Source organism: Telmatherina bonti, assembly GCF_933228915.1.
Source record: "Telmatherina bonti genome assembly, chromosome: 14".
Lineage (NCBI taxonomy): Eukaryota > Metazoa > Chordata > Actinopteri > Atheriniformes > Telmatherinidae > Telmatherina > Telmatherina bonti.
In genome coordinates this window covers 7,936,066-7,946,791 of record NC_136612.1, presented here as the reverse complement: position 1 = coordinate 7,946,791, position 10,726 = coordinate 7,936,066, and the positions used below count along the sequence as shown (strand labels likewise).

General features: G+C 46.7%; 1 protein-coding gene across 1 annotated transcript in view; it reads right to left on the bottom strand.

The window, feature by feature from the left end:
- Positions 1-1,412: 1,412 nt before the first annotated feature.
- LOC306765248 (uncharacterized protein) overlaps positions 1,413-10,726 on the bottom strand; it is a gene marked incomplete at its 5' end in the record, with an annotated part of 107,413 nt that continues 98,099 nt past the window's right edge. Inside the window, 3 exons of the mRNA XM_079252652.1 lie at positions 1,413-2,617; positions 6,215-6,309; positions 6,487-6,658. Coding sequence (XP_079108778.1) covers positions 2,467-2,617; positions 6,215-6,309; positions 6,487-6,658 — 418 coding nt within the window. The 3' untranslated portion in view covers positions 1,413-2,466. The remainder of the gene's footprint in view (positions 2,618-6,214; positions 6,310-6,486; positions 6,659-10,726) is intronic.

Below are 10,726 nucleotides of genomic sequence, written 5' to 3'. Positions count from 1 at the left end.
GGGAAGAGACGTTCCCGAAGGGGTATACGTTCCCGAAAGGAAGGAAACATTCCCGAAGGGAAGCAATGGGATGTTTCAACAACCTCCTTCAGTGACTGAAGGATGGACAGAGATGAAGATGGAAGGATGAAGAGGATGTGAGGATGATGATGATCATAATGGAGTCCAGTCCACCTCTGGTTCTCCTGGTTTTTCTGTAACCTCTGAGATAAATTCCTGCTTCTAGGATCAACGTTGAAAACGGAACAAGCCGGACTGGTCTCTGACTGTCCTGAAGTTTTTGTTGCCTTTCTCCTGGACCAGTTGGGTTCAGATGAACCGGGTCAGTAGAACTGGGTCCATGTTTCCAGTCCGACACCCGGAACAAACTGAAGCTTAGGTTGTCAGCTCAGCTGGACCAGTTTTCACCATCGCCGCCGTGACTAGGAACTTGGTCAGGAATTCTGTGTTCGGTTTTCAGCCATGAAGCCATCCAGCGGAGATGCGCCGCGAGTTGCAGTTCTGACGTTGGGAAGTCTGAAGCTGCCGTGGACCGGTGGAAGAATGTAAAAGTTTTTATGTAAAACGATTAAAAACGTTTTTTTTTTTTTTCCCCCTTTCTGTTGAATGAATAAAGTTTTCCTCTGAAAGCAGCGTTCAGCTCTTCATTCGCATTTTCACCAAATTCCCAAATATGTCGTGTCTGAAAGCAGCCGCTGAGGGCTGTTCTCGTAGGAGCACCCTGTGGGAAAACTACCACCATGAACTGGATGAGCTCTGCAGGAACTGGTCTGTGACAAGGCATCTGCAGCAGGGATCCTCAGTCCTGGTCTTCAAGGCCCAGCATCCTGCAGGTTTTCCCAGTGTCCCTGCTGGAACACACCTGACTAGACCAGCTCAACACGTCTGCTGAATGCCCATTGATTTGAATCAGGTGTGTTGCAACTGGGACGCTTGGAAAACCTTCAGGACACTGGTCCTCCTGGACCTGGATTGAGGATCCCTGATCTCCAGGACTAGACTGGATCTCCGGATTCAGCTCTACGTACACCACGAGGAGCGAGAACTTTATGCCAGAGAGGAAAATGATGTGGTTGAGAACAGTTCGACACATCGGGCTGGCAGAACTTTCTTCTGGCAGGCTCTGACACGTATGGTGTGATTGGTTGGACATTCGAGGTGGGCGGAGTTAACATGTTTGCTGATGCAGGTAAAAAAGTTTGTTTTGATATAACCGCTGATCAAGGTGAGAAAGTACGAACATTTTTACGTCGTCTTTGAACATACAGACCTCGCTTCTCATTACGTGTAAAATAAATCCATCAGATGAAACCTGACGAGTAGCAGCTGCTGAGCTTGTGATCATGATTCACGTGTTCCTGGTGGTGGTGAAGAATCACCCGGAAGGAAAGAAGTGAGACGGAGACGCAGACTTTATGAATCCTGTAACATTTACTAAATCTGACCAGTAAAAGATCAACAAACATGCAACAACACAAACTAACAGCTACGTCCAGAAAACAGGAGATACAAAAGCTAACAGCAGACCTGGATCGGGCCTGGACCGGGTCCTGCACGCCGGTCCCGGACCAGAACCGGGAAGCAAACTTGATCTGAAGCCAGAGGAGCAGACTGATCCGGTGTCAGAGGAAGAACTGAAGCTGATTTTAAGCTGAACGTGAAATTAAAATGATTTAAAAACATTCAACAGAATCCATGAGAACCAGAACAAATCGTTTTAATTCAAAGACCAGAACCAAACCGGGCTGATCCAGATCTGCTGACAGGAAGCTAAATGCTAACTTCAATACAGTCTACGCAGAAACACAGCCGGTGCACACTGAGCATGTGCAGGACAGCGGAAGACCGATAACTGCACGTGCTCAGTGCGTCATGGCGATGGTGGAAGCAGAAATAATACAGCGAGCGAGCGAGAGACTTAACACCAGGAGGTGGAGGTTCATTCTACAGCTTTAATCATGGAGGTACCACCACCTGCTGCTGCTGCTTCACCAGCCTGACCACATCCTCCCGCTGCCACACGAGGCCGCCAGGCTGGTGGCGGCCGCGTCAGCGACCTCTTCTCGTCCACGTTGGGGTGAAATGTGCAGAATGGGAAGTTACAGTGAGAAACCAGGCGGTACATAGAACGGATACTGAAAGAGACACGGGGGGTTTCCATCCTCTGTTCCCTCAAAAGACGTTCCCACCGGAACACGGCGAAGTGTGACACGCCTTCCTGCGACGGCCGTCACCACGACGACCAACTCCTGTCACCGCTCCTCATTCAGGAGCGGTGACAGGAAGGAGGAAACAAACTTCTCTCAGAGACTCGGTCTGAACTAAAGGCATCAGAACAAGGTTTAAACCAATGTACAGGTGGGAACATCTTGTGAGGACGCTGCAGGGCAGGAAAACAAGCTTTCCTCCTTCAGCTGGTTGGTTTCCTGCCCTGCACCTCCACCCTTCTTCATTTTAGCTCCTCCTCTAGTCCTTTTTGTCCTCCTCTTTCTTTTCTTCGTCTTCCGTGGGGTAGGAGTGCCATGTGAGGCGCTCCTCGTAGAACGAGATCACCACCTGGGGACATTTAACGTTGGCCTCCTTTGCAGGAACGAGGTCCGCCTCATCCGAGTTCTTCCTGTTGGGTTCCGACAGAAAACTGGAGTCAAGATCCAGAAAAACCCCAAACAGATTTACAAAACAGCAATGTTCTCATAACAGCAAATAATACTGTAAGAAAACTGTAATATTTTAATAAACCCATTTTAATCACAGTAACTGATATTGTAATAAAACTAATATAGTAATAAACTCATAATAAAAGTAATATGGTATTAAAACTAATATTTTAATAAACCCATTTTAATAACAGTAACTGATATTGTAATAAAACCATAATATAGTAATAGACTCATAATAAAAGTAAAATGTAACAAAACCTTAATATTTTAATAAACCCATTATAATAAAAGTAAAATGGTAGTAAAACCATAATATTTTATTAAAACTATTATAATTAAAACTAATGTTTTAATAAACCCATTATAACAGTAACTAATATAATAAAAGTAGCTATTAAAACTAATTTTGTAATAAAACTTATTTAATATTTTTATAAAACTGTAAACACACTCCCTGAGCCGTCAGATCCGAGCAGCTATGTTGTCGGGGGCTTTATGCCCCTGGTAGGGTCACCCATGGCAAACAGGTGTCTAGGGGAGGGACCAGACTAAGTGCGGCTCAAAGACCCTTATGAAGACTATGACCATGGGCGGAAACGTTCCCTTGCCTGGATGCGGGTCACCGGGGCCCCTCTGGAGCCAGGCCTGGGGGTGGGGCACGAGAGCAAGCGTCTGGTGGCCGGGCCTTTGCCCATGGGGCTCGGACGGGCTCAGCCTGAAAGTGTTACATGGGCCCCACGTCCCACGGGCTCACCATCTGCGGGAGGAGCCGTAAGGGTCGGGTGCAATGTGAGCTGGGCGGCAGCAAGAGGGGGGGACCCGGCTGCACAAGTTGGCTCTAGGGACGTGGAACGTCACCTCCCTGGTGGGGAAGGAGGAGCCTGAGCTTGTTCGTGAGGTTGAGCAGTTCCGGCTAGATATAGTTGGACTCACCTCGACGCATGGCTTGGGCTCTGGAACCAGTACCCTCGAGAGGGCCTGGACTTTCTTCCACTCTGGAGTTGCTCATGGTGAGAGGCGCTGAGCAGGTGCAGGCATTCTCATCAGACCCCGGCTTGGTGCCTGCACGTTGGGATTTACCCGGGTGGATGAAAGGGTAGTTTCCCTCCACCTTCGGGTGGGGGGTAAGGAAACTCATCGGTTGACACCAGCAGTGAGGGATGCCTTAAAGTTGAAGAGTCCTATCAGGCCTTCTTGGCCTGTGGGACTCTGGAGGCAGTTGATGGGTACCAACAGGCTAAGCGGCATGTGGGTTCGGCTGTTGCCAAGGCAAAAACTCGAGCATGGGAGGAGGTCAGCGAGGCCATGGAGAAAGACTTCCGGATGGCTTCGAGGCGATTCTGGTCTATCATCCAGCGGCTCAAAAGGGGGAAGCAGTGTGTACAGTGGAGGTGGGGAGCTGCTGACGTCAACTTGGGACGTAGTGGGTCTGTGGAAGGATACTTTGAAGACCTCCTCAATCCTATCAACACGTCTTCCGATGAGGAAGCAGAGCTGGGGGACTTGGGGGTGGACGAGATCCGCCCGGAGTTCCTTAAGGCTCTGGATGCTGTAGGGCTGTCCTGGCTGACACGCCTCTGCAGCATCGCGTGGACATCGGGGGCAGTGCCGCTGGATTGGCAGACTGGGGTGGTGGTCCCCTTTTTTAAGAAGGGGGACCGGAGGGTGTGTTCCAATCACAGGGGAACCACACTCCTCAGCCTACCTGGTAAGGTCTATTCAGGGGTCCTGGAGAGGAGGGTCCGCCAGATAGTTGAATCCCGGATTGAGGAGGAGCAGTGTGGTTTTCGTCCTGGTCGTGGAACAGTGGACCAGCTCTATACCATCCTTGGGGTCCTGGAGGGGGCATGGGAGTTTGCCCAACCAGTCTACATGTGCTTTTTGGACCTGGAGAAGGCGTTCGACCGTGATCTCTGGAGGCTCCTGTGGGGGGTACTCCGGGAGTATGGTGTACCGGACCCACATACAAGCTGTCCGGTCCCTATACGACAGGTGTCAGAACTTGGTCCGCATTGCTGGTATTAAGTCGGATTTGTTTCCAGTGAGGATTGGACTCCGCCAAGGCTGCCCTTTGTCTCCGATTCTGTTTGTAACTTATATGGACAGAATTTCTAGGCGCAGCCGAGGTGTTGAGGGGATCCGGCTTGGTGGCCTTAGGCTTGGGTCTCTGCTTTTTGCAGATGACGTGGTCCTGTTGGCTTCATCTGGCCGTGATCTCCAGCTCTCACTTGAGCGATTCGCGGCCGAGTGTGAAGCGGCTGGGATGAGAATCAGCACCTCCAAATCTGAGACCATGGTCCTCAGGCGGAATAGGGTGGATTACCCTCTCTGGGTCGGGAGTCAGGTCCTGCCTCAAGTGGAGGAGTTTAAATATCTCAGGGTCTTGTTCACGAGTGGGGGAAGGATGGAGCGCGAGATTGACAGACGGATCGGTGCGGCGTCTGCAGTAATGCGGACTCTGCGCCGGTCTGTTGTGGTGAAGAAGGAGCTGAGCCAGAAGGCGAAGCTCTCGATTTACCAGTCGATCTACGTTCCTACCCTCACCTATGGTCATGAGCTGTGGGCCGTCACCGAAAGAAGGAGATCTTGTATACAGGCGGCTGAAATGAGTTTCCTCCGTGGGGTGGCCGGGTTTCCCTTAGACATAGGGTGAGGAGCTCGGTCATCCGGGAGGAGATCAGAGTAGAGCCGCTGCTCCTCCGCATCGAGAGGAACCAGTTGAGGTGGCTCGGGCATCTGGTCAGGATGCCTCCTGGACCTCCCTGGTGAGGTGTCCCAGGCACGTCCCTCTGGGAGGAGACCCCGGGGAAGACCCAGGACACGCTGGAGGGATTATATCTCTTGGCTGTCCTGCGAAAACCTCGGGATCCCCCCCGCAGAGTTGGCAAATGTGGCTGGGGAGAGGGAAGTCTGGGCTTCCCTGCTTAGGCTGCTGCCCCCGCAACCCGACCCAAGTGGCAGAAGACGGATGGATAGAATAAAACTGTAAATGTAACATATTTAAACCAAACTAATATATTTCAAGTAAATTATAACTGAATTATTGTAAAAGTAACTTATTTAATCAAACAAACTTATATTGCAATAAACCTATGTTTTAATAAAACTAATAAAAGTACTCAATGTTGTAATAAAAGCAACTAAAAAAGTTAACATATGATCTAAGTAACTATATTAATAAAAGTATATCAAAATGAAATGCTATTTGAATAAAATTATAATTGGATTATAGCTGGGTTCAGATGAACTGGGTCAGTAGCACTGGCTCCATGTTTCCAGTCAGACACCCGGAACAAACTGAAGTAAAATTATAATAAAGTAAAAGTAACTGTCATAATAAAAGTAACTATATTTGGATAAAAGCAGCGGTGATATTGTATGAAGAGATGGTTTGTAGGTTGTGGAACCTGGACTGGGACTTTACATACTGGTCTACAGGACGCTGTTGGTCTGTCAGACCAAACAGCTGGATGACAGCTGGTCTTCAGGAGACCACATCGGCCCGATTCATGGAGGAAGCGTTCTCGGATCCACGTCTCAGAGGGAGGACTCACCACTTCATGAGGAACATCAGCTCTCCGCTGGAATCCGTAGCTCCAATGATCCGTTCAGGCTGCAGTCCTCTTCCGAAGCCTCGGGCCTTCTCGCCCTGCAGCAGACAAACATGATGATTACATCCATCCACTTGGAGAATTCCGCGTTTTATCTGCAGCTTCATAAGAACACTGATCCCATGTTTAATCAGATTCGATCTGGACCAGAATGAACCAGATTCCTTCTGGAAAAATGCTGATTGTTCTTATAAATAAAGTTTAATGAACCTCACCTCATCCTTCCTCTTCTTGCTCCCTCGCTCCTCCGAGTCTCCCGAGGCCTCGCTGGCGGCTTTCCTCTTGCCCTCCTTCTTCTTCTCCTCCTTCTCCTTGTACTTCTGCATGAACTCTGCGATCAGGTCTGGACAGTCCAGGTTCTCTTCAGGTTCCCAGGTGTTGTCCTCACTGGGAGACGAGGACAGACAGACGTTAGTTTCCTTCCAGCTAGATGATCACATGACCACGTGAAGGCAACTTCCCACCGACCTCGTCTGCTTTTCATTCCCACCAGTAGTTTGATTTACAAACATTTCATCCCAGAAACACGGACAATGTTTTCACACAAAGATCTGAAATCTAACACGTAGAACGTCGCATGTTTACGCGACTTTACACCACTGAAACTAATGACCTTCCTATGGCCTCAGACAAAGTACTTCTGTCCGTACTTATCTTGCTTGATCTTAGTGCTGCATTTGATACAGTCAATCATAACATTCTGTTACAGAGACTAGAACAGGTGATTGGAATTACAGGTACAGCGTTAAGATGGTTTAAATCATATTTATCTGGTAGACTTCAGTTTGTTCATGTAAATGACAAGTCCTCCTCACAAACTACAGTAAGTCATGGAGTTCCTCAAGGTTCTGTACTTGGACCAATACTTTTCACACTATATATGCTCCCTTTAGGCAAAATTATTAGACAGCATGGAATAAACTTTCATTGTTATGCAGATGATACTCAGATATACTTATCCTTTAAACAAGATGAAACAAATCAGCCCAATAGGCTACAAAATTGTCTCATAGACAAAGACTTGGATGTCTAGAAATTTTCTCCTCTTAAACTCAGATAAGACTGAAGTAATTCTCGTTGGATCTGAAAAACTCAGAGCTAAATTTTGCAGTTTTGTAATGAACCTGGATGGCATTACTTTAGCTTCCAGTGCTACAATGACAAACCTTGGAGTAATATTTGACTCGGACCTGTCCTTTCGCCCACATATTAAGCAGGTTACTAAAACAGCCTTCTTTCATTTACGTAATAAAGCCAACATTAGGGACATTCTGTCTCAGAGTGATGCAGAAAAACTGGTTCACGCTTTTGTTACTTCGAGACTAGATTACTGTAACTCTCTATTACTGGGCTGTCCTAAATATGCCCTGAAAAGCCTTCAGCTGATCCAGAATTCTGCAGCCAGAGTCCTAACCAGAACCAGCATGAGAGATCATATTTCTCCAGTTTTAGCCTCTCTTCATTGGCTGCCTGTTGAATCTAGAATAGAATTTAAAATCCTTCTCCTTACATATAAAGCCCTCCACAACCAGGCACCACTATATATCAAAGACCTCATTGTTCCTTATATACCAAGCAGAGTACTTCGTTCGCAGACTGCAGGCTTACTTGTGGTTCCTAGAGTCTCAAAGAGCCGAGCAGGAGGCAGAGCCTTTGGTTATCAGGCCCCTCTCTTATGGAATAAGCTCCCAGTTAGTGTTAGGGAAGCAGACACCCTCCCCACCTTTAAGACTAGGCTGAAGACTTATCTTTTTGATAAGTCCTATAGCTAGGGATGGTTAGCACCCCTTAGTTATGCTGCTATAGGTTTAGACTGTTGAGGGACATTTCCTGATACACTGAGCTTCTTTCTCTGTTTATTTCTCTCGCTTACTACCCCAATTATTTAACACAATTATCTTATTTATTAATCTTTTTAATTAGGCCCGAGCACCTTGGCGGTGCGAAGGCCTATTGTAATTGCAGTGTTTATTATTATTATTATTAAGCCCGAGCACCTTGGCGGTGCGAAGGCCTATTGTATTTGCAGTGTTTATTATTTTTATTCGGACACTTCGCGTGCTTTTTTGGAGGCCTGAACGTGCTCGAAAACTCACCAAATTTTGCGTACCCCCCCAAGGGAATATGAAAAATTTGATATTTTGAGGTGCTCCAGAATGTTTGGGCGAAACTGAACGAGAGCGCCACCTATTTTAGGTGCCCCGCCACTGCATGTCGTCAATCTTTATGAAAATTCATACACATGATCTACATGACAGGACAAACAAAAAAATCCTCTTAATGTCATGGTGAAATGTCGACAGGAAGGCGGCCATTTTAGGTCAAAGTCAATATTTTGGCGTTTTAGCACCTCGCATTTTAACGAACTCGTCCTAGGGCTTTTATCCCACTGAGCCACAAATTGCTCAGGATGTTCAGGAGGCATGTGTGATTCAATGTTGTGTTATTTCTTCTAATAGGAGACTTAGTTTACGAGGGGCGGGGCCTCAAAGTTTGATGTCTCGCCATGAAAAATTAAACGGATATAACTCCCACATAAAGCAACATTTCTGCACCAAATTTGCTAGATATGATGGCAGTCCCCTCCTACAGAGTTCTATATGTCAATATTTTGATTATGAAATAGCCACGCCCCCTGGAGGTCAAAAGTGTTTTTTGCTCACACACCCATAACTCTGGCTTGGTGGACACCACATGGCCCAAATTCACTCAGGCATCACAAAACATGTTGGTGAAGAGATCTGATAAAGGACGTTGCTCTACGCTGCACGGCGTGCCCATGACGCCATGGCGAAGTTCCATGCGGCGGCGTGACATCATAAATCACTATAAAATTCTCAATTTTGATCTGATCACCCTAAAACTTATAGGGATTAATAAGGGATCAGTCCTGAACAGATTAATGTGACCATTGCTGGTGTAGACCTAAGCCCCGCCCACTTACAACAGGAAGTGGTTTTTTCCACGTTTGAGGGTCATGCTTCTAAGCAAATGGTCCAAAACACTTGAGCCTCCTCCAAAACATGTCAAACCCATTCATGATGCCACAATAAAAACCTCAAGTCGCTACGCTAAACGGGACATGGCGAATGGCGGTCCAACGCCATGAAACAGGAAGTACCTGTGACCAAGCCATGGAACCTTGGACCGCCATCAAACTTGCCATGACTGATGACAGTAAGGCCCTGAACTAAGCCCCATTGAAACATTATGGAATAAATGGAGCATGTCTCCATAGCGCCCCCTACAATATTTCAATCAATCAGCCCCGCCCACTACATTGATCGACATGGATAAAATTCAGCACAGTTGGAGAACCTGCCAGTACCTTCAAAAAAGTCTCTTGGACATATGGGCTAATTTCAACAGGAAGTCGGCCATTTTGAAAAAGGTGCCATTTTTGGGGTCATTTCTTTGCCATGCATTTTAAACAACTCCTCCTAGGGATATTGTCCAACTGACACCCAACTTGCACAGGATGCTCAGGAGGCATGTGTGATGTAAAGTTGTGTTATTTCTTCTAATAGAAGATTTAGTTTAGGAGGGGCGGGCCCTCAAAGTTTTATGTCTCATTAACAATGACTTATTGCTAAAACTCCCACATAAAACAACATATCAGCACAGGAATCGACACATTTGATGCCAGTCCCATGATGAACAAAATCTGCAATGCAATAATGGGACTATGAATTAGCCCCACCCCTTGGCAACAAGAAGTGTCTGATATCATGAACCAGGAAGTACCTGTAACAAAGCCATGAAACCTTTGATCTTCACCATACTTGCCATGAGTCATGACAGTTATGCCCTTAATAGAGTAAAATTAAAATATAGTGGAGAAGATAGTAAATGGCTCCATAGCGCCCCCTACAATATTTTAATTAATCAGCCCCGCCCACTACATTGACTGACATGGATATGATTCGGGAAACTTGTAGACCCTCCCAGTACCTTCAAAAAAGGTCTCTTGGACATATGGGCTAAATCCAACAGGAAGTCGGCCATTTTGAAAAGGGTGCCATTTTTGGGGTCATTTCTGTCATTTTCTTTGCCATGCATTTGGAGGAACTTGTCCTAAGAATTTTGTCCAACTTTAACCCAAATGAGTCAGGATGCTCAAGAGGCATGTGTGATTAAAAGTTGTGCTATTTCTTTTAATAGGGGATATCGTTTAGGAGAGGCGGGGCAGCAAAGCAGATGTGATGCAATGAAAAGGAAAACTGACATAACTCCCACAAAAAACAACCAACCTGCACCAAATTTGCTACAGATGATGCCAGTCATATCCTTCACATTTCTGTATGTCAATAATTAGATTATAAATTAGCCCCGCCCCTTGGTGACAGGAAGTGACCGTTCATAAGGTCTAAATGGCCTGAGGTGCAGTCTGGCTGCACTTTAGGTTGAGAGAGGCATGGGAAGGATGTTGCCAGGGGAGGCGGTGGCATTATGCCG